This window comes from Solanum lycopersicum, chromosome 8, assembly GCF_036512215.1.
Source record: "Solanum lycopersicum chromosome 8, SLM_r2.1".
Classification (NCBI taxonomy): Eukaryota; Viridiplantae; Streptophyta; class Magnoliopsida; order Solanales; family Solanaceae; genus Solanum; species Solanum lycopersicum.
In genome coordinates, this window is record NC_090807.1 from 5,458,808 (window position 1) to 5,483,732 (window position 24,925).

Here is a 24,925-nt window from a genome sequence, read left to right on the forward strand (position 1 = left end):
AGAAAAGTAAAGATATTTGAAGAGTAAAGTAAATGAAATAAAATGAGTAAAGTAAATAAAAAATATAAGTCAAAGGTGGTTTTCTTTTTTCGGAGGGAAACTTAAGTGGTTTTGGAGCCAAGATCCGGAAGGCTATTTTTGTCATTTAGGTAGTCGTGTAAAAAAAATATCATGCCAAATATATTTTTCGATTAAAAAAATATCCAAACAATGTTATAATAATATAATATCACGAATTCTAAAATCATTACAAAAATAAAAGATCAAAAGCTCTTTGAAACATAGTACATCATGTGACACATTCAATACTATAAAAATAGTGTTTAACAACCGATATTAGCGATGACCGATATTCCGTCACTATATAATGATAGATTTGCGACGGAACAACCATTCATTGCAAAATCAACAAATAATTTTTTGATTTATAATATTGAGACGAATTTGCAATGGAATATTTAATTTGTCGCTAAATATTAGCGCAAAATTTTGACGCTTATTTTTTCCTACGAATTTAGTAACAACTTAGCAGTGGCAAATTTAATTAATATTGGGCGACAGAATTAGAGACGAAAAAAGGCTGCTTAACATTTAAATATATTTTTATAAAATTTATATTGTATAGTGACAAAAATATCAGTCAATATAATTTATATATATATATCACTAATTCTTTTGCAGAACGTTTTAAACTGACATATTCTAGGGCACAAAATTTTCAACATTTCAAGCTCCTCTCTAAAATCTCATGCTCTCAAGCTCTAGAACTCAAATGAAGGTTGGCTCTGAAGCTTCCATATCTTCCAATCTCCATCTCGAAGACCTGAAGCTAACATTTTGAAGTCCCATCTCGAAAGGTAAGAGCTCAAACTCTCATCTCCATTTCGATTTCATTTAGCTCAAACCCAAACTAAATAGGATTATCTTTGAACTCTCTCTCTCTCTGCAAAATAAGAACCCCAACTAGGAAATTTGGTTAGATTTCTGCATTTGGATATTAGATTAACTCAAAATACCATTATTTTTCAGTATTAACTCGACACATCATTGTTTTTCAGTTGCAAAATATGAACCCTAACTCTTAACTCTTTGGTTAGAATCTTTTCACTTGACGCAACACTGAAAATAGATATTTTAGGAATTTGGGTGTTATTAAAATATGATATTTGAACTCTGAAGTCTTTCAATTTCATTTAGCTTGAAGTAAGATCGGTACTTTCTCAAAAATAGGGGTTCTAGAAATTTGAATGTTCTAAAACCGGAGGTTTTCTCGAAGTAAAGTTTTCTGAAAAGAGGTGTTATGATTCAACTAAGCCTCTTGTCACATTCAGTGAGAACCCCCTGGATGAAACTAATGTCGTCGTCCTCGAAGAGGACTTACACTATCCCTTAACATTCATCATTACATGTCATAGGTCAAAACACGGAAAATTTAAAAAACTTTGACATATACCTAGTGAGGTTTACATAGACTCTCACATGATAAATATACATACTAAATATTGAGAGTTTACATAGACTCTTCCCATAGGACACTTACTTAGGCTTCTCTTTTAGACAACATAATCAATATACCAAAGATAGTCTAATAAGACCGTCTCACATAAAACCATCTAAAACGAGTACAACTTTGGACATAGCCATTACAAATTCAATACGCCATATAGGTTTACATCAATGTCTCAAATGATAAAGGAAAGAAACATTGTCTTTAGACAATATAATTACAAAGCTAGAATATAGAAAAGGTAACATCCCCGAACATAAGGACCTACCAACACTTGGAGAAAGATGTCAAAGTCTTCTTCAATCGTCCTCCTAGAAACTCAATGGACGGAACCTACATATTTGTAGAAAAACATAAGAGATATGGGTTAATACACCACTTGTACCAAGTATGGAAACAATGAACATAAAACATTTGAAAGCATGCATGAAAGGGACCATTTCTTTAGAAAACATGCTAAGTCATTTGGAAAGCCTTTAATGCACATACAAGAGAGCATATCACAATAACATAAAACATGTTCATAACCAAAGACAACTTCAATCACAAGAATCATATCAACATATCACACAAAACCCTTACAACAATCCCATCCCAAGCCTACAAGGGCAATGCTCATGTGAAGCCCCATAACCCCACATAATCAAGTAAACAAGATAGGAGATCATAAGTAATGCTTTGCTACATAACACATATCATCATCGGTAGTCATCACCACATATAGAAATTTAGAACAATGTCATATTCATTCAATATATCCAACATCATATAAGAGTATCATCATATAAAGTCAACATTTCCTATTACATGATATCATGATACAGAAGACCATCTCTTAGGGCTCCTTTTAGAGTTAACTTGTGCAATATCTAGGTAGAGACCCATACCCCTAGCTATCCTAAGTAGACCCCTCAAGTCACTCTAATCAATGTCCATCTTCATTTACATTTAGGCATTCATTTTACTTTTGGGAAGAATTGCCTTAACCAACATAGACCAAATGAGCTAAATTTTGAATCTGGTGTCATGAAACCCTACACAGAAAGAAGGTGGTCTACTTACAAAAGTAGAACCAAACATGTACATAGAACTCTAGGTGGATCCACTACCTAGTATTCCTATGGGGGCAACATAGTTCAAGAACTAGGCTGTATAGTAGAGACCCTCTTTATGCTATTAGCATTGTGATATCTATCTCTTGAGAACATAGTGAACCTACCTTCCCACTTGGGAAGGGACACATCTCACTACTAGTTCACTCGGTTCTAAGCTAGAGTCCCTTTTTTTATAAGCCTTTTAAGTTAACCATAGTATATGGCATAGGGACTAACCCCTTGTATAGTCATGTCATTATATCATTATGTATAGAATGAGATTTATCTTTCATATACACCATCATTAGTGAAGTGATCATAATCAATTCATAATAAGGCACACAAGTGGTTCACATTCAAACTTGCATGATCATATACCTCAAGACCTCACAACCATCCTATTCATGTCAAGGCATCATAATAATCATATCATATTAGTCTCTATATAATCACATAGAATACTTCAATTGCACATCATCATCAAGTATAATCCATCATCATTGAAGTAAAGGATTAAGATCACAAAGTCCTACTATATAGCCTTCATAAACTCTCTTCAAGATCTTACCATAAATACATCATAATTATCCAGAAATACACATTAAAATCATCATAATATAATGAATTAAACAATAACATAATCAATTCCATCAACCTTAATCATCTACAAGTCCAATTCATAACTAGGGTTAGGAAAGAGGGTTCAATTTAAGAGCTTTAATGGAAACTAGGTTAAAGATTAATAACTACAACAATTAACCATTAATCAATCATAATCTATCAATAATAATTAATGTAACATCATAAGAAATCAACTTGAAAGACAAATTACGAAATTGGAAGAAAACCCATCATTGGAAGAACATATACATCATATTTTTGAAAGAGCCTCCTGGGAAAAGGGTTCCCAAGAGTTAATAGCTTCCATACCTTACGATTTCCTTGAGAATTGATGTATAAAATATTAATCTTGAAGCCCTAATGCAGTTGAAGCTTGGTCTTGTGTGGAGTCTTTGGAAAGTGAGAGAAAGTAGAGAGAAGTTGAGAAAATTGGGTTTGGGAAATATGGGGTGTTAGGTTAGTTTAATGAAGGTTAGGTTTTATATAGTCCTTCAACTAACTTAATTAACTATCCCTTAACCCTTAATTAACTAACTGACTAATTAAGTCACTTAACTTAAAAACTAGGCATTGAAACAGACCCAATCTACGAGACCCCAACTTACGGTCTGTAGGTCCATCGACGGCCCTGTACTGGCAAGGCGTTGCTTGGATCAGAGAATGTTCTTTTGGACTAGTTTGGAGAATTTTCTAAGTTTCTACCTACGAGTCATCGACGGCCCGTCATTTGGCTCGTAGATGAACATTGTCAAGTTTAAAAGTTTTGGGTCGAATGCAAGGGTCCTCTCCAAGGACCCTTAGGGTGGTCCTTAAGGAGTTTTACCCCTACGTTTCAACCCTAAATACATTCTGATACTTGTTTAACACCTTTTTACCATTTTCATTAAATTCCGACTCTTAAAACCTCATAAAACATGCCAAGACACACTAGCACACATTTCACAATTCTCCGAATGTTTTAGTCGTTTCTTGACGTTTTGACTCTAACAGGTCTTTATTAGTTCGATACATTATTATAGGCTTAGAAACTGTGTTTAAAGTCTTATTTCAATATGTGAGTCTCTAGATCAAGTCATGGACTTCCGAAGTGTTACGCCTCTGGAGTTAGTTTAAGCATTTTACATTGATTGTACACTTGTTTGTTTTAGTTTTATATTACATGTAACTTTTATAGTTGTGACTATTGACTACCGACATATTCTCTCTATAAAAGGTATCTCTCTTTTTTTCACCTCTACAATAGCTTTCTTTTCCAGTAAAATGTGTTTATATAAATCTTCTGTTTATATATTTGTTTGAGTTTATACACTATAAAGTCAAGGCTAGATGTGGTACAATGAGTTGTCGCTGAAATAAGTAACGTGAAACTTCAATATCATAGTTATATAATGAAATAAAGGATTTCTCAAAGTGTTGAAATAAGCCTCAATAATCTGTTGAAATAAGGAACTTCTCAGAAACAACATTGGATAATCTAATGTTCATGTTGAAATAAGGCTCAACTCAAGCTGACACATAATTAGTCGTAGAATTGTTTGAAGTGTCTTGTTTCTCTGCCAAATGTTTAGATGTTGACACTACTTTGTTTTCTTATGGTGCTTCAAGCGTAGAGCTGCCTGATTTACTAAACAAGTAGTTAATAATATATTCTAACACGTGCAAGCTAACTCGACTAGATGAAACTATAGTCCTCATGATGAAAGAGGCAAAATGAAGCAAAGATCTTACATTTCATCAATGTATTGCTTGATTAATATAACAAAGTGAAGTTTGTAATAGTGTCTTGTAGGCCTTTACATATTCTTAATTCATCAATTAAACTTGAGAAATAAAATTACATATTATTGTTGTTCATGTTCTTGTTAATTACCAAGACAATCTAATGTTAAAATGTTTTCGATATTTGCTACTATAGCCTCATCATCAAGATCTGGTTGATATTCGCTCGAAGTAAGCCTTGATCTTCATCTATCTCTGATTTAGCGCAAGATTTATGTTCCGAGGTATTGACTTTATTGAGTGTAACAAGGATGAAGATTGTTGTCATTATCTTGGGACTGTTTGAGTTAGAGAATTTCTTTAAGAGATTAATGAAACGTATGGAGAATTCTTATTCTTTTGTTGTTAGTGTTTTTGGCGACTAGATCTTGTTGGAGAAATGCATTTCTAAATTTTAACTTGTTCATTGGTTTTATTTGCCAGAAGAATGGATTCTAGACTTTAACTTCTTTCATTAATTTCATTTGTTGGAGGAATTTTGTACTTATAGAGAAAATTCATGTGATTGTCTTATAAATTGTCTTTTTGAAATAAAGATTCTTGTTTTTTGCTAATTTTTTGGACATAGAGGGTGCTAGAGGCTTTTAATGTTCATATTTCATATATTGTGCTTTCACTTATTATCTGTTAGTTGACTTTGAAAAATCATCTTAGTTAGTCATACCTTATAAAGGTAGAACGACTGATCTATTAAGTCGATATCTAATGTAGTAGTCTTCAATTTCTTTTCTTCATCTAGTTTTTTATTTATGAAAATTTTAGTAGCAACAAATCCTACCAATTTGGATGATGTTCAGACCATATGTAACTTTATTAGAGAAACATAAGTTTGTGAAGCACAATTAGCTCTTTCTCTTTTGATCTGTTTCACTGGTCAACATATTTGAAGACTGAATCTCTTTTGAATTACTTCTTCTTAATCTTGAAAACATTAGTTACATGTTAGTTTCTACCTTTAAGATAAAAGCCAACTATTTGTCCATTACTAAATTTTATATGTAAACCTTGTATTTGTTCCTGGTGAAGTGTAGTATTTGGCTCCAATTTCTTTTCTTTCTCTAGTTTTTAAATACAAGAAAGTGGTTTTGTACTACAAGTTGACTGTAATGCTTCAATTCCTTCTTTTATAATCAATTTTGTGAGATTAATATAGTAAATAGATAGTTTCAATTAGTCGATCGTAACTAGAATGATTAAGTATGTTGATTATTTGAATTAGAATGCTTTAATTGTTCTGTAAGTTACCTAAAATTAGAATGTTTTAGTAATTGTTTGTAAGTTTACTATAATCACTAACTGCTTTAGTAGCTCCGTAAATATTTTTTAAGTCTGCCTAGTGAATAACTTCAGAAATTGTTCTTGCTTTTGTCAATATGCATATTTTGGCAAAATTTGATGAATATGAATGAGAGTACCTTCTGGTAAATTGGTTTTTGCATGTTACTAATTGCATTGTAAATTTAAATATGAATAATCTTGAGCGTGGTTGGATGTATGAGAGGTTGGATGACCGAGGGGCTATCAATTCTAATTTCGTAACTGGAGTGGATAAATTTATCCAATTTACATGTTCGTAACAAAATCGCATGAGCGATAACAAAGTTAGATGTCCATGTAAAAAATGTCACTATTTTAAGTTCATGGATGTTGAAACTGTTAAACATCACCTTTATAAGTATGGATTTGTTAATAACTATTTTGTTTGGAAGCATTAATGGGAAAAAAGATGTGATCGATGAGTCTTCTTCTGATCAGGATTTGTATGGTGGTGCTCAACCTGAATTAGGATATGATAATTCATATTGACAAATAATTTTTGATGTAGATGGTCCTAACTTTCTCCAATTAAGGTTCGAATAGGCAATTTTTTAGAAATATTGAACCCGAGTTGTCTCATCCTTATGAACCTTCAATTGAGGAAGGTCCTAATCCCGAATCCCAAAAATTATATGATTTGCTATATGAAGTTGATGCAAATTTATATCCTAGTTCTCCCCTCTCTTAACTTGTGATTGTCTCTCGGATGTTACATATTAAAATAGAGAAATATATGTCATAGATAGGCTATAGTCAAATGATGCAATTATTGAAAGTGGCTTTACCTGAAGATAACATAGTATTTGATAGCTATTATCAGATCAAGAAGTTAGTGCATAGCTTGGGTTTGCCAATTGAAAAGATTATTTATTGTGAATCAGGATGTATGTTGTATTGGGGGTGATGATGAACACCTTACATCTTGTAAAATTTGTGGCCACGAGAGATACGGGCGTCTTGTTGGCTCTCGTAAGAGGAAATTGATCGCTTTAGTCAGTCTGTGAGTAAATACTCTTCATGACCAGTGATTGTCACACCTTATAATTTTTCTCCATAAATGTGTGAAGGGATCAATTTCCTATTATGAGAGTCAACACGAGACTTGTATCTCTCAGGGCCACAAAATTTTACAAGATGTAAAGTGTTCATTATTGCCTCTTAACAACATACATCCTGAATCACAATAATTAATCTTTTCAACTGGAAAACCCAAGCTACGCGCTAGTTTTGTTAGATAATAGTTATCAAGCACTATGTTGTCTTTGGGTAAAGACTCTTTCAACAATTTCATCATTTGATCATAGCCTCTCTATGACTTTATTGTTCTTTGTTTTAATATTTAACATTTGGGAGACAAGCACAATTGAGAGAGGGAAGAACTATGATATAATTTTGCATCAACTTCCTGTAGCTAATCATATAAATTTTGGGACTCGAGATTAAGTTCTTCCTCCATTAAGATTCACAAGGATGAGATGACTTGGGTTTAATATTTCTAAAAGATTGCCAACTCGAACCTTGGGGAAAGTTAGGACCAGCTGCATCAAAAAGTATTTGTTGGTATGAATTGTTATATCCTAATTCAGGTTGGGCACCACCATACAAATTCTGATTAGAAGAAATATCATCAATCACATGTTTTCCCCTTGATGCCTCTAAAAAAGTTATCAACAAATCCAGACTTATAAAGGTGATGTTTAACAGTTTCAACATCCATGTACTTAAAGTTGTGACAATTTTAACATGGACATCTAACTTTGTTACTGCTCATGCGATTATGTTGCAAACATATAAATTGGATAAATTTATCTACTCTAGTTACGAAATTAGAACTAATATCCCCTCGACCATCCAACCTCTCATACATCCAACCAGGCTCAAGATTAATCATGTTCCAATAATATTTAAACTTACTAAGTAATTAGTAACATGCAAAGACTAATTTAGCAAAAGGTATTCTTATCCATGTTCATAAAATTATGTCAAAATATGCATATTGACAAAGCAAGAACATATCTAAAGTTGTTCACTAGACAGAGTTAAAAAACACTTACAAGCTACTAAAGCAGTTAGTGATTATAGTAAACTTACAAAACAATTACTAAAACATTCTAATTTTAGTCAACATACGGAACAATTAAAGCATTCTAATTCAAATAATCAACATACTTAAGCATTCTAGTTGTAGTCAACTTGTTTAAACTATCTATTTACTATATTAATCTCACAAAATTGATGATTTAAAAAAAGGAATTGAATCATTACAGTCAACTTGCAGTACAAACAACACTTTCCTGTGTGTGAAAAATTAGAGGAAATTTTTTTTGAGCCAAATACTACACTTCACTAGCAACAATTAGAAGGTCATTACATGTAAAATTTACTAATGAACAAGTACTTGGATAATAAATTTTATCTTAAAGGTAGAAAATGACATATAACTAATGGTTTCAAGATTAAAAAGAAGTAATTGAAAAGAGATTCACTCTTCAGATCTGCTGAACAATGAAACAATTTACAAGAGAAAGAATTAATTCTCCTTCACAAACTTATCTTTTCTGATTTGAGTTCAGTACAGTCATATATGATTTGAACATCATCCAAATTGGTAGGAGTTGATTGCTTTAAATTGTTTGAAATTAGAAAAACTAGAGGAAGAAAACAAATTGAAGACAAATACTACACTAAATATGGACCTATTAGATCAACTGCACTACCCTTATTAGGTATGACTAATTAAGATGGTTAAAATCAGGAAAAGAACATGTTTAGAGTTAACTAACAAATAACATGTGAAAACACAATATATGAATATGAACATTAAAAGCCTTTAGCACCCTATCTGTCAATTTTATTTTATTTTTGCAAAAATAGAATCTTTATTTCAATAAGGAAATATATAAGACAATCACATGACATTCCTCTATAAGTACAACAACTCCTCAAATAAATAAAATCAATGAAAAAAGTGAAAGTCTAGAATGTATTCTTCTAGCAAATAAAACCCGGTGAACAACTTAAAATTTAGAAATGCATTCCTCCAACAAGAACTAATGGCCAAAAACACACACAACAACACAAATAAAAATTCTCCGAACTTTCCATTAATCTCTTAAAGAAATCTCTACCTCGAACAGACTCAAGAAAATGACAACAATCTTCATCCTTATAAGATTTAGTAAAGTAAGTACCTCGGAACTTACTTCTTGAGATAAATTTGAGATAGAAATGAAGATCAAGGGTTACTTTGAGCGAATATCAATCATATTGATGATGATGTTATAGAAACAAATACCTCCAACATTTTACATTAGATTGTATTGGTAATTAAGAAGAACATGAAACAATAACATTATATAATTCTCTGTCTCTAGTTTATTTTGTATATTAAGAATATACAAAGGCCTCCCACCAAATGATATTATAAACTTCACCATGTTCTTTTGATCAGGCAGCATATTGATAAAATGCAACAAGCTTTACTTCATTTAGCTTCTTTCATCATGAGGACTAGAGGTTCATATAGTCGAGTTAGCTTGCACATGTTAGAACATATTATTAATTGTGCTTTTAATATATCAGAAAGCTCCAAGCTTGTGGCACCATGAGAAAATAAAATAATGTCAATGTTTACACACTTGCAGAGAAGCAATTGACTAACTTAAACTGAAAAGGCGATAATGTAACCAGAATTGATTTCAAACAATTCTACAACTAATAATGTCGGCCTCTACAAGTCATCTATTTTATTTTAGGCTTATTTTAGCATGAAACATTAGATTATCCAATGTTGTTTCTAAATGCACTCTAAGAAATTCATTATTTCAACATATTATTGAGGCATATTTCAGCGCTTCTAAGAAATTCTTTATTTTATTATATTAATATGTTATTGAAGTTCCACATTACTTATTTCAACAAAAATTCATTGTACCACATCTAGCCTAGACTTTTAGTGTATAAACTGTTCAATCTCTCCTTGAACATAAAATTCTAATGATTATTAAATTTCTAATCTAATATTTTTTGTTTAGATAGAGATGTTGTTTTATTTAACTCATGGTTTGAGTATATTTCGAGTGAGAAAAATATAAAGAACCACTTTAGAATAACAATCGTAAAATTAAAAAAAAATTATATATCACACAAGTTCAAAAGATCCTAAATCGGAATACCAAAATCAACCAGAAATATTTTTTCAGCACTAGATTCAATCTTACACTAACATTATTTATTACCAAAAAAGAAACCCAGACAAAAGTATAAATAGAAAATTTGTATGAACACATTTTATTGGAAAGAAAACTATTGTAGAAAATAGAAAAAGAGAGATACCTTTTACAGGGAAAATGTATCGGTACACAGTAGTCATAACAATAAAACTTACCTACAATATATAAAACTAAAACAAATTAGTGTGCAATCAATGTAAATGCTTGAACCTCACTCCAAACACTTGCTTGAACCCTAACACCTATTTTTCAGAAAACTTTACTTCTAAAAGCCTTTTACTTTCGAAATATTTAAATTTTTAGAACCCCTATTTTTTAGAAAGTAGCAATCTTACTTCAAGCTAAATAAAATGGAAAGAGTTAAGAGTTAATATCACATTTTCATAACACCCAAACCACTGAAATCTCTATTTTCAGTGGCGTCTCAAGTAAAACGATCCTGACCAAACAGTCAAAGTTAGGGTTCATATTCCCCAACTAAAAAATAATGGTGTGTTGGGTTGACACTTGAAAATAGTGGTATGTCAAAGTTAATTTGATATCCAAATGCAGAAGTATGACCGTAATTCCTACTTGGGGTTCTTATTTTTCAGAGAGAAGAGTTGAAAGATACTCCTATTTATATTGGGTTTAAGCTAAATGAAATTAAAATGGAGATAAGAATTTGAGCGATTAACTTTCGAGATGGTGGAGACTTCAAAACGTTTGCTTAAGAGATTCGAACTGGAGACTTCATCGCCCGTTAATATTTAAATTTGTCACCCCTATTTTGTTACTAAATTCGTAGGAAAAATTAGGCGCCAAAATTTCCTGCTAATATTTAGCGACGAACTAAATATTTTTTTGCAACTCCATCGTTATATTATAAATCAAAAAATAATTTGTTAGTTTTTCAACAAAATGGTTGTTCTGTCACAAATCCGTCATTATATAGTGACGAAATATTGATCATCACTAATATCTATCTCTAACCGTTGGTTTTTAGTAGTGTAAGAGGCAATGAATATAATTTACCATTAAGGTTCTTCCTCCTCTTCTTTTCTTAGATAATAGTAGCTAAACACTTGTTCTGGTGCTGCAGCTACGAGTAATTTTTGAACATCGATTGTTTTGAATTAATATTGATTATCATTTAAATTACTTTTGAATTCTTGTTTTAGTATTTCATGCTTGATCACCATAGAAATAAATATGTTGTCTACGTACTCTTAAACTTGGGAGACAAAGAGGTAGAAATACCAAAGGATAAAAGAGATCGATATCTCTTACATATCATTTGTTCAAATTAGTGTTCTGGATTAACATCCGGATGAACACCGAGCTTGGTTACCAAACAGTATGAAATATAAATGCTCGTCTATTTAGTCTGTCTATGCCCGCTTAGCGATTTAATTAGACAGTCAATTGGAGTAGAAGATTGGAGGACGAGAGATCATGATCATAAAATAAACACTGCAAATCGCTAATTTATAACCGTATTTAATTCATTATATGAGATGTGATATAGGAAACCTTAAGTATGTTGTAGCCCTCAAATTTTCAAACCATTATATAAGTAATTTTATTGTTTTATTCTTGCATTATTAGTATTTAAATATAAATTAAATTCTTTTGGTATACCTGAATTTTAATAAATTAGACTAGTATAATTTAGTAAATAAGTTTATCAACAAATTTTTGGGTTTGAAATTCATTCTTTTAGAGCCAATATATTAATTGCGTGAGCAAGCACACTTGTGTGCGCAATTGGGAGCAACAAATTTTTGAGTCTCAAAAAACTTGAAACAAATATGTTAAAAGGTAAAAATTATGAAAAAAGATAAAGTAATATTTAGAAATTATATCAAAGTAAATATTTTTACATATAAAATAGAAAAAATGTATAGATTCCCTGATTTTATCTAGAAAAATCATTTACACGCTTAAACTATTATGACGGCTTATTACATACCTTTCCTATTTAAAAGTGAATTTGGTTACCCCAAGGATGTTTAAAACCACTCTCACAATATGTGGTGTATTACACTCACTACGCTACCACAACACTGACATGTTAGCGCCAAGTAAGAAATTAACAAAAAATTATAATCCTTTTTATTTTAAATTAACTTGTTTTTGTTAACTATATCCTACACTAATTAATCTCTAATTAATTAGCAAAAATCTCTAATAATTATATTTTCTTCATAGTAAAATTACATGCCAGGAACACTAATCAAAATCTGGAGCTGATTCATGGACTAGGAAATTCTCCCGTTCACTCAAAAAAAATCCACCATAATTGTGGCGGCTAAAAGATACCCAAAATTCTATCCCGCCGATGATATTAAGAAACCCTTTATTAACAAACACAAATTCAAAGCCACAAAATATAAATTGATGATTAAGTAATATGCTAAGCAAGTTGAAAAGAAGTTGAAGAAGGAAGAAGGAAAGATTTTTGCCTAATAGAAAGAGGAGAAAAATGTGCTTCCTCAAGAGGGTGGGGGTAAGAAGAAGAGGGTGGATTGTGAAGAAGAAGAATGTGGAGGGTGGGTAGGGTTTAATTGAATTTTGATTTGTTTTTTTCTACTGTAATAAATCTAACGTGCCTATTTTTTATTTTTTAAAAATTATTTTGCAACAAAAATTTTAGGGGGTATATAAATTTACTTTTAAGCAGTAAAGGTGTATACTATGACGTAATCATAGTTTAAGCGTGTAACTAACTTTTTGGAACAAGTTCAGGAGAGAATCTATATGTTATGAACCATAGTGATATTATGGAGGACAATACGGCTAAATCGAAAGATAATTTTATTCATCGTAGAAGGACTAACCGTGTGAAAATACCATCTAAAAGATTTGTTGACTTTGTCTAACAGAACGTGGGGGCAAAGTGCACGCTATATATGCAGCAAGTGGAGTAGGAAGTATCCAATATAAATCTATTATCTCTAGGCGTAGTTAGGTTAGGCTATTATTTTCGCGTTGTATCTCTGTTTCTAATCTCAATTTTCTTCTATAATTCTCTTCTAGTCTCTTCTTTGTTTCTTCTTATTTCCTTGCAGTTTTAATGTAATCAGTTGTTATTGCAATCCTGTTCAGTTATTAAGGTAGTGATCATTGGTCGTTCCCAAGATGGGAAAACGTTATTTTGGATCATTTTAAGTCCTTAAATGTAATATATCGTAACTTGAGTTAACTAAGTTAAGCAAAGAAACCAAGAATAATTATTTTTGGGAATAAGTAGGGAAATCTGGAAAATTTCATACTTGTAAAAAAAAGAAGAAGTTTCGATCATTTTCAAACGATCATAACTTCTAACTGGGGAGGAGTTTGGATGAGTTATTTACATGGTTGGAAAGCCATTGGAAATATCTTTCCAAGTCCGTCAAGTTTGCGATAAATCGATGTCGTATGATGGAGATATGCCTTTTGGAAGTTGGATTATTGAGTTGAGGAAAATCCAATCTGGATTTTAGCAAGGGTAAATTTGTGTTTTCACCATAGTATTTCCTAATTTGTTTTAAGGTTAAATTAGGGGTAAACAAAGTCAGAAATCAATTTTAGAAAAACTAAGAACGCTTAGAGCTTCGGAGAAAAAAGAAAAGAAGAGAAATATCAATAATTGTCTAAGAACGCCAAGTCGTTGCGTAGATTTCGTCTGGGGAGATCTCTATCGATATATGTGAGATCATTCGATGTTAGGTATTTTCCCCCACACCCAATTTGTTTCAATCCAGCAAGTTAGAGTATATGGAAGGTTGAATATCGGAGTTCTTGATGAAAATTCGTTAAATTCTTGTTGGTTGAATTGTAGTTTATCTTTAGTAGATTTGATTCATGTTTCCAGACAGTTTTTGGGTCTAATCTATTGGGTAAAGGTGTATTTAGTGATCCTAAGTGTTTGGGGTGGGATTCATGGAAGTTTGGGAGGTTTAGAATTGAAAATCGGAGAAGAAAAGTAAAAAAAAACGTCTGATAGGCCCTGGGACATCGCGCCTACCATAGCCCCTCAGGATATACTCTGTCAGGCTCTGGCGCGCCATGCCAGCCAGATCGCCCGAGGACAACCTCCATCCGTCAGGCTCTGGCTTTCCATGCCTCTCAGTGAGCAAAGCCCCTTGGAGACCCCGTTCTTTCTATCTTTTTGTACTAGTTTCTAAGTGATGTACCTATCATTCTTAGTTGATTCCAACACTCTAGGGTACATCTAGACATCATAAAATCATTTATAAATATGAGGTTATGATTCTTGAATCCATAATTCAATTCAAGGAAATTTAAGATCAAAGTCAAAAATGTCAGGAGTCATGTTTAAAAGTTAAGAAGCAAGTCAAAGTAAGCTCTTAAAGTTTTCAAGGAGTCTTAAAGAATCATTTTAATTTTGGCTAATGTGTCAAGTTAATTCAAGTTGAACTAAGAGTTAAGTTCAAGTAAAGTAAAGAGTAAGAACTAAGTTCATTTCTCAAAGAGTATAGATGGGACTAAGTATTCCCCTAAAGGTTTATAAATGTTTTTATATTTAAGTTAAGAGAAACCTAAGATTTCCAAAAAGTTTTTGAACTAAAAGGGGAACATTGATTCCAATGGAAGCCTTTTATAGCTAAAAGGTTCATAAATTATCTCAACCCAAATGAAGAAAGTTCTATTAAAAGTATGAGCTAAAGTATATTTTATGAGTAGTATTGAACACCGATGTGGAGATGAAAGTTCATTTAACTCAAGTCTCCATATCAACCATGAAGCCATCATGAAACTTGACAGGTCATACTTCTTAGATGATCCCGTAATTTGAGCTAGTGGACCCACTAAGTTAAGAAAGGTCCTATACTAATGGAAAGGTATAGGATGGTCTTTGGGCAGCGTGAGGCAAAACATTGTATCATCATTTAGGCTTAAAGTGATGGTTGTCGGTTAGAGAATCTCCCACAAAAGTTATATTACTTTAATATATAATTAAAGTTGAGTTTGTTATTGCATTTCTTTAACAAACTAAGTTATTTTAATGTTTTACAAGCTTTATATATTGCATGTGTTTTAAATTGCTTTATACATACTTTGAGTTAAGTATATTCTTGAGTTGAGTAGAGCCAAGATAATTTCATCTTATTCCCCTCAAGCTTAAGCCGTTCTTTAGCATTCCAACTAGCATACTCGTACATTCAATGTACTGATGCTAGTTGGGCTGCATCATTTTATGATGTAGACACAGGTAACGAGGATCAACAGTTGAGCATTCCACAGTCACTTGGTGAGCCTCCTTGCATCCCAGAGGACATCCCTTTATTTGCTTTTCAATCTTAGTTCATTAAGATGTTGTGGGGTTTGTCCCAACATCCATCTCAGTTATAGACAATGTAGTAGTTCAGTTTTGGAGTATCATTTATCTTATACTTCGTATGTTACAGTATTGATACTTAAGTGCCAATTTGGCCAACACAAGTTGTTTAGTCATCTTATAGAATGCCTTTAATTCCTTATCTGAGTTTAGCATAATCTTTCGATCAGTTAAGTAAGTCATGCCACGGGTTCGCTCAAGGCCAACAATAGTTGTTGGGTGCAGGTCACATCTAAGTTGTAGGCTCTGGGCGTGATATTAAGCGCATCGGTCAACTGGCGTACAAGCTGTATTTGCCAGCCACAACCCGCATTCACCTTGTTTTTCATGTTTCAATATTAAAGAGATGCTTGGAGAGGCAGAGCAAAAAAATTACTACATTAAGTTTAACTGATTTCGTTGAACATGGGGTTGAGCCTTCCCAGAACCTTGAGGACAAGGTTCTTTCGCTGGATGGAAGTATTGTTATGAACCATAGTGATGACGTGGTGACAACATGGCTAAATCGGAAGATAATTTTATTCAGCCTAAAAGGATTAATCGTGTGAACATACCATTTAAAAGATTTGTTGGCTTTTTCTAATAGAATGTGGGGGAAAAGTGCATCCTAAATATGCGGCAAGTGGAGTAGGAAGTATCCGATATAAATATATTACCTTTAGATGCAGTTAGGTTAGGATATTGTTGTTGTGTCGCATCTCTGTTTCTCATCTCTATTTTATTTTGTATTTTTTTCTCATCTCTTCTTTGTTTCTTCTTATTTCCTTTCAATTGAATCAGTAGTTGTTGTAATCTGGTTTAGTAACTAATATGGTGATCAGTTGGTCGTTTCTAAGTTGGCAGGTGTTATTCTAGACCATTTCAAGTTCTTAAGTGCATTGGTCAAGTGAGTACAAGCTGGATTTGTCAGCCACAACTCGTATTCACCCTGTTTTTCATGTTTCAATATTAAAGAGATCCGTTGGAGAGGTAGAGAAACAAATCACTTGTCACAACCCAAATCAATTCGTGAGTTGTACCCCCACTTAACTTCCTAGGTGGGCGAACCAATGAATTCAACCCCAACTTATATTTATCATTCAACTTACAAAATACTAATCATAATTCGGAAGTTTATATCTTGTTAGTGTAAGAAACACAAATCCATTGTAGTCTATTACACGTTATTCCCAAAACCTGAAAATCATCACATCAATGACAACTAATCTTCAAATACTAAGTCTAAGAGTATAAAAGACACCAAAATAAATGAAATGAAGTAATATGTGTCCGATAATTAAGGACAACATGTCATGACCGAGAGAATTCAACACAAACTCGAACGAATAGCTTACCCTTGCATTTGATATCTAAGACTGGCTAGAGTTGAGGGAGAGTCAAAGTCGTTGGTACACTCGCTACACTCCATAAAAATAAAATAAAGAAAATTACAAGTAGGGATCCAGACAAGGCAATATGTACTGAGCAGGTATCATCGGTCAACCCAAAATAAATACTAATATATAATGAATAATAGTATAAAATCATCTATGACACTTAGCAGGTGGAACACAACAAAAAACATAAACCAATAACAACAACACTAAAGTAAGTACGCAATCAATCACAATATCAAGCATACATATGAGGACTCATGCCTCCACACCACGATCATTTGGGAAATGGGTTCTTTGATATTGAGTAAATTAAGTTAATACAATATATTTTTCTTTAATGTTACCATGTTGGAACGTGACATCTGATCCAATTATACCATGTTGGAACGTGAGACTCATATCCAATAATATCATGTCGGAACGTGATACTCTAATCCAATTATACTGTGTCGAAACGTAACACTCCGATCCAATTATACCATGTCGAGACGTGACACTCCGATTCAATAATACTGTGTCAGAACGTGAAACTCTTATTCAATTATATCGTGTTGGAACGTGACACTCCGATCAAATAATGTCATAAATTTATTATTTATTATCACAACTTTTCAATTTATTAACAATATTTCATCAAACCTTCTTTATTCAAGGTGTCACTTCTATAGAGAGGGTTCAAGATTATAAATTTCACGGTCTCCAAATTTCAGACCAATCACAAACCATAGAACCAAGCTACACAATCACACAATCAAGTACATAGAGGACTTAACAATATTATTCAATGCATATCAATCACTATTAAGAGTCTATCTATCAAATAGAATAAATCATAACCTACCTCCATCAAAGAACCGAAGTCGAGCAAGCTACTTCTCCAGTACTTTTTCTTTCCTCAATGCCTCCAAACATTTCTAATCTATCAAGTATATGTACATATATTTGTAAATTAACGAGTCTATAAAAACCTATATCATTCAATGTCTAACCTTTGACCCCAAAAATATCACCTAATTCAATAATCAATTTCCTAAAGTTCAAACATAAGCAAAAGTCTAAATTCCTCCAATTAGCATAACTTTTAATGAAATTTAAGTAATTCAACACACCTGTATTAAATTTTCTATCTCAAGATATCAAAATATAGTTTATAATGTGAGAACAAAATATTACTACGTCAAGACAGGAATCCACTAATCACGAACCCACTGACATACGGACGAAGAACAACCCAACTACACTTTAACCATAACCTGCATATATAAAATATGCAGAAATTTAACACATTATCCTTTTTACCATTAACCAATCATCACTCACAATTGTCAAATTATTAACTTCATCATTTTTATTCAAAAGCTCAACCAATCAGTGACTCATATACTTACGTGTTGCCTTCACACATTTTCACTAAATAATTTTCTTACTTCACTAACAACTATCCATACAATTAATGTACTAAAAGAATTGGAGTAAAATAATTTTCACCTTCCAATCTTCCTTTACGACCATGTGATTGCCCTTTGTTTTTTTTTTTCTGTTCTGCATATTATTCGTTACCTTAATTATCTTATATGTCTAATTATAAAAGCGATAAAAATGGTCCACTATTAATTTTAATATTATCTTATTTAATTATCAACTAAGTTAATTATTAAAACTATCCCATTAATTCTATAATTATAGTTACAAATAGTCCAACATACCCATTTAGAACCTATCGAAAGAGTCTTTTATGAAATAAAAAGTTTTAGTACTCAAAACGTCCAAATGAATCGTTACATTACTTCATAAGTTTAGATGATTTTGTTGTGCATGGGGTTTAGCCTTCCCAGAACCTTGAGGACAATGTTCTTTCGCATGAGGAAAGTATTGTTATGAATCATAGTGATTACGTGGAGGATAACAGGGCTAAATGGAAAAATAATTTTATTCCTTCTGCGTTCGGTTCAGAGAGCACTTTTTTCGTTGAGAATTCCTCGTTCCCTTTCGTGTGTAACCGTCTGAAAATACCATTTAAAAGATGTATTGACTTTGTCTAACAGAACGTGAAGGCAAAGTGCACGCTAAATATGTGACAAGTGGAGTAGGAAGTATCTAATATGAACCTATTATCTCTAAGCGTAGTTAGGTTAGGCTATTGTTGTTGCGTCGTATCTCTATTTTCTTCTGTAATTCACTTCTCGTCTCTTCTCTGTCTCTTCTTATTTCCTTGCATTGTAATCTAGTTTAGTAACTAATATAGTGATCAATTGGTCGTTATTGCGTTTGTTTTACTATACCTTTTCCCATATGAAATAAGTTTTAAATAGTGATCAGTTGGTCGTTATATATATACGTTTGTTTTACTATACCGTTTCTCATATAAAATAAGTTTTAAATAGTGATCAGTTGGTCGTTATATTTGAGTTTGATTTGATCTCGAGTTGACTTTTTAATTAAGATCAAACCAATTCAAGTATACTCGAATTTTTTTCATATCAAAATCAAATCATTAATTAAACTTTTTTATTTAACTCAATTTGTTGTTTGATTCGATTTTCAATAATCACCGATCAAATATTTATTTGCTTGGGAATTTAACTACACTTATATAGGTACAACACTTATATAAAATTTGAACTTTATAGTATTTTTAAAAAATAAAATTAATTTTTTTGGGGGTTGGGGTGGATGGGGAGAGGGGGGGGGGGGTAAGAGTTTAAAATAAAAATTTGAAGTTGAAAATATTCTTATAAAGCAAGATTATTTTTTGGGGGAAGGGGGACTGGCCGGTGGTGGGTGGGTGGAAGTCATGGATCGAGTAAAAAAAATAAAATTTTAAAATTGATTTTTTTTTAAAAAAATTGTTGTTTTTTTCAAAAAAAAAATATAATTTAAAATTGGAGGAAAGTTTTAGAAAATTTTTTTGAAGAAAAATCATTTTTTTTTTAATTTTGAGGAAAATGAGTTGATTTGAAAAAAAACATTTTTCAAAACTTTTGTCCCAACCAAACATGAGAAAATTGGAAAAATATTTTCCAGAAAATGTTTTACTTCATACCAAACACACTCAAAATCTTTTATTTTTTATTTATTCTTAAAAATTAATAGTAGATGAACTTTTTTTATATAAAGTGAAGAATAAAATCCTATTGATAAAATAAAAAATTACATAGCCAATCAATTCTCCATGTTTTTTTAGTTTTTTAAGGTATTGATTTTATTTTTAAATTGTTCAAAAATGAAAAGCCGCCGGTCTTCTTGCTGATTTTCTTGACTGGATTTTATGAAAGTTTGACTAATCAAATCATAAAATTATGTCTTTTTTTGGTATGAGTCAATTCTTAAGAGAACCAAAATGATTTTGTACTTACTAAATTAGTGGGAATTTTTTGGGTTTTTTACATAATAATAAACATGTTAATTCAGGTGAAATAAATTTAAAATGTTTTTTTCTTATTTTAATTTGTATGAGTCAATTCTTGAGAGAACCAAAATGATTTTGTACTTACTAAATTAGTGGGAATTTTTTGGGTTTTTTACATAATAATAAACATGTTAATTCAGGTGAAATAAATTTAAAATGTTTTTTTCTTATTTTAATTTGTATGTTTACTTTAATTTGATATAAAAATTGAAGAGAAGTATTGATTATATTTCTAAATTTAGTGTGAATTATCAGTTTTATTTTTTAAATTGTCTTTTAAAAAATTATTTGATTAACTCAATGTTTATGTATGAGTAAAATATAATCCTAAATTCTTGCAAAATTTAGAGGTGTTGGACACTTCTCTGACCTTCTATTAAGAGTTTTGTACTTTTACAAGAGTTTGAGACAACGAATTAAAATGTATCTAAATTTAGTTACAACAAATAAAATAATATTTTTAAGAGCTGTCAACAATTTAGAAACGAAATTAATAATATAGGTAAAGTTCGATGTTGTTTCCCATACTTCCCTCTAAAATTTTTTTTTAAATAAATAATAAAAAAAATTGAGGTAGAAGAATTTTGAGATGTGATTTTATATGTCACCTAGGAAGGAAGTTTCTTCTCAACACTTTCTTGATTTTTTGCCCTTTTTTTCCCCAAGAGCTCAATAAAGTAGCAGCCACCCATGGACTAAATGACCAGTAAATTCACAATAACTCTTAATCTCAGCTTATGGGTTTCATCCACAATCAGGTTTTGAGCTATATACTTTGTGAAAGCTTGAATTTTTTAGTCTGAATTTGAGTTCTTGATTTTGGTTAAAGCTTCCTTTTGCTTTAAAATTTTGTGGGTCTGTGGATTTTCTATGTTTTCAAGTGTTTTTGAGGTTAGAAATGTGCCAAAGATGTGATCTTTTTGCTTAACTTATAGAAAATCTTCAAGATTTTGTGAGTAATGGAGAAAGGAGTTAGTTTTCAAAGTGAGAAAATGGAAAAACAGCAAAATGGGGTTATGGAGAAGCAGAAAAGTTTTAGGATAGTAATGGAGAGGCAGGTTAGTTTTAGTATTGAGAAGAAAAGGGATAAGGAATCACCAGGGAAAAGAGGGGATTCTCCTCTTCATCTTGCAGCTAGAGCAGGGAATTTAGGAAAGGTAAAAGAAATTATTCAAAAGTTTGATAATAGCAAAGGGATTAAGGAGTTGTTGTCTTTGCAAAACCAGCAAGGTGAGACTGCATTATATATTGCTGCAGAAAATGGACATACTTTAGTTGTTGTAGAGATTTTGAAACATTTGGACCTTCAAGTTGCTTCTCTTGTTGCAAATAATGGATATGATGCATTCCAAGTTGCAGCAAAGCAAGGTCATCTTGGTAAGTTTCAATTAATCATATGAGTTCTGATGTGGTGTTTATGTGATTGGTCTTTCATCCATATCGATAGTCGTAGTATTACTCCTGTAGTTTCTTCTTGTTCAATTTCTGTTACTATCTACTGTTTTTTATACTTTCAGAATGCTTACTCATGCTTTCTGTAGTGTTTTGTCATGTTTTCTTCACTTCCGTTATTTCTTTTTATGGCGATCAAATCCGTGTTATGCTCTATTATTCTCAATTGCATGGTAAAATATTTAGAGAAGTTGTGAAACTGTATTGTTAAAGATCAAATTGGTCTGACCGATATAAATATACAATTTGAATAACATGATGCCAAAATACATCTCTGCATCAAGTTGATACTATTGCTTCGATGGTCGTAATGCCAGAAAAATATAGCTTAGATGTTTGTTAGGAAAAAGAAAAATTCAGTGGGTAATTGCTTGAAGCTTGTTCTAATGACACATGTCAAACTGGAATTCCGAACGTTCTTTTCTTACTTCAACCCCTTAGTAACTTTTTTCTTGGTATGACATTGCAGAAGTACTGAAGGAACTATTGCATTCGTTTCCAAACTTGGTTATGGCTACAGATTCATCCAATTCTACAGCCTTACATACAGCAGCTGCCCAGGGTCATGTTGATGTCGTAAATCTGCTTCTGGAGATTGATTCGAACCTTGTTAAGATAGCTCGGAACAATGGGAAAACTGTGCTCCATACAGCAGCAAGAATGGGACACTTGGAAATTGTTAAGTCCCTTCTGAGCAAAGATCCTGACATTGGCTTTAGAACGGATAGTAAAGGCCAAAGTGCCCTGCACATGGCTGTAAAAGGACAAAATGTTGGCATTGTGCTCGAGTTAATAAAACCGAATTCTTCTGTATTGACCTTGGAAGATAACAAAGGAAATAGAGCTCTTCATATTGCAACAAAAAAGGGACGGCCACAGGTTTGTGTTTGTTTGTATGTATGTTTCCTGTTAAAAAATCATCCAGACTTTATGTGTTCACTAGTTATGGCCCAGATTTGTTTCAAACCTGATTAACGAAGAATAACCGAGGTAGAACAAACAAAAAGATTAGGTTCTTTGGTTGATTAAATGCTCCATTAGGCAATCCATTGTTCTTCTTTCTTGGGAAATCCTAGTAGCTCAGTTGGTTGACTACCTGAATTTTCACCTTGTTGGTGAGTGTTCGATTTCCCACCTTGCAATCTCTTCCCCATTTCCCCTTCCCCTACCCCCAGTTTCTATTTATTTTTTCTTTGAAAAAAAGTGTCCTCTTGTTCTCTCTGTTTCTAGCATTCATGTTGAAATGCTGCTATGTTGCAATTACAGATGGTACAATGTCTTATATCAATTGAATGCATCGATCTGAATGCCATTAATAAGGCTGGAGAAACAGCTCTTGATATTGCTGAAAAGTTTGGAATGCCAGAGGTTGTTTCCATTCTGAAGTTGGCGGGAGCTGTCCATTCCAAAGATCATGGGAAGCCCCCAAATAACACTAAGCAACTCAAGCAGACTGTCAGTGATATAAGACATGATGTGCAGTCCCAACTCCAACAGAGTCGTCAGACAGGCTTCAAAGTACGGAAAATTGCTAAGAAGGTGAAGAAGCTCCACATTAGTGGTCTCAACAATGCCATTAACAATGCCACAGTTGTTGCTGTCCTTATTGCTACTGTAGCTTTTGCTGCCATCTTTACTGTGCCTGGTCAGTATGTTGAAAAGAAAAAAGATGGTTTTTCGCTTGGTGAAGCAAATGTAGCCGATAAAGCAGCTTTTATAATCTTCTTCTTGTTTGACAGTATGGCCTTGTTTATTTCCATTGCTGTTGTTGTTGTCCAGACTTCTCTGGTTGTGATTGAACCGAGAGCAAAGAAGCTACTCGTATTTTGGATAAACAGGCTCATGTGGGCAGCTTGTCTCTTCATCTCAGTGTCTTTTATTTCGCTTGCTTATGTGGTGGTTGGATCGAAAGAAAGATGGCTTGCTATCTTTGCAACTGTGATTGGTAGCACCATAATGATCACTACAATTGGCTCCATGTGCTACTGTGTAGTTCGACATAGGCTAGAAGAGTCGAAGATGAGGAGTATAAGAAGGGCAGGAACTCATTCACATTCATATGCTATATCTGTGGCATCAGATACAGAGCTCTATGGTGAAAGCTACAAGAGGATGTATGCAGTCTAGGAACAAACAATAGAACTTTTTGCCTATAGTGTCAAATCTCAAGCTCTATGGATGAAAAGCACAAGTTAATATATACAGTTCTAAACCATAAAGCTTGGTGAACGTCTCTTCATAGCACAGTGTTCCAAATGGTCTAGCATACGAAGGATTTATGCTAGTTAGGAACTAAAGAGAATGCTTCCACTAGTGTATGCAATAATACCACAGTAATTTGGCAATTCCTGATATGGTGTTCTTGTAACCTGAGGCAAGTCTTGCTTAGAAGCTCGAGACTGACTCTAACAGATCATCCAGTTTTGTTTACATAACATTTAGTAGTTCAAGAGCAAGTTATCAGGGAGTTCCATACTATATAGCTACAAAAAGTAGCAACACAGCAGAGCAGCTTGGTAGCAAGAAGGTGTAGATGGCTGATGTACAAAACAACTTCTAAATGAAAATGTACAAACAAAAAACTTATTTTTTTGTGACATAATTCATTGTAGTTCTTCTATCTATAAAATACAGCTTTTTTTTACCACTGCTCTTCTAGGTAGAATATTTCGTACTCCAACTAGACAGTAGAATCTTTGCATGATCCTCTCACTCCGCTGACCTTTGATTTCGTATGCTACTGATCAGTAAAAGAAGAAGAGAAGTTTGTAACTAACAAACTGAACTAGTTTCTAACAACTTTTGCTCTGTTCTT

General features: G+C 32.4%; 1 protein-coding gene and 1 long non-coding RNA gene across 2 annotated transcripts; both read left to right on the forward strand.

Moving 5' to 3' along the window:
• Positions 1–694: 694 nt before the first annotated feature.
• On the forward strand, positions 695–16,015 carry LOC112942015 (uncharacterized). The gene is made up of 2 exons (XR_011211073.1): positions 695–857; positions 15,673–16,015. It is a non-coding gene; the product is annotated as an uncharacterized lncRNA (long non-coding RNA).
• Positions 16,016–21,228: 5,213 nt separating this feature from the next.
• On the forward strand, positions 21,229–24,754 carry LOC101257491 (ankyrin repeat-containing protein At5g02620). The gene is made up of 3 exons (XM_004244726.5): positions 21,229–22,035; positions 22,580–22,989; positions 23,377–24,754. The coding sequence occupies exons 1-3, from the start codon at positions 21,618–21,620 to the stop codon at positions 24,235–24,237; spliced, it is 1,689 nt and encodes a 562-aa protein (XP_004244774.1). The 5' UTR covers positions 21,229–21,617; the 3' UTR covers positions 24,238–24,754.
• The last annotated feature ends 171 nt before the right edge of the window (positions 24,755–24,925 follow it).

Coding starts and splice junctions, on each gene's coding strand:
- LOC101257491 (XM_004244726.5), top strand. CDS start 21,618: ATGGAGAAAGGAGTTAGTTTTCAAAGTGAGAAAATGGAAAAACAGCAA. Junction 22,036..22,579: donor AGCAAAGCAAGGTCATCTTG/GTAAGTTTCAAT, acceptor ATGACATTGCAG/AAGTACTGAAGGAACTATTG. Junction 22,990..23,376: donor CAAAAAAGGGACGGCCACAG/GTTTGTGTTTGT, acceptor TTGCAATTACAG/ATGGTACAATGTCTTATATC.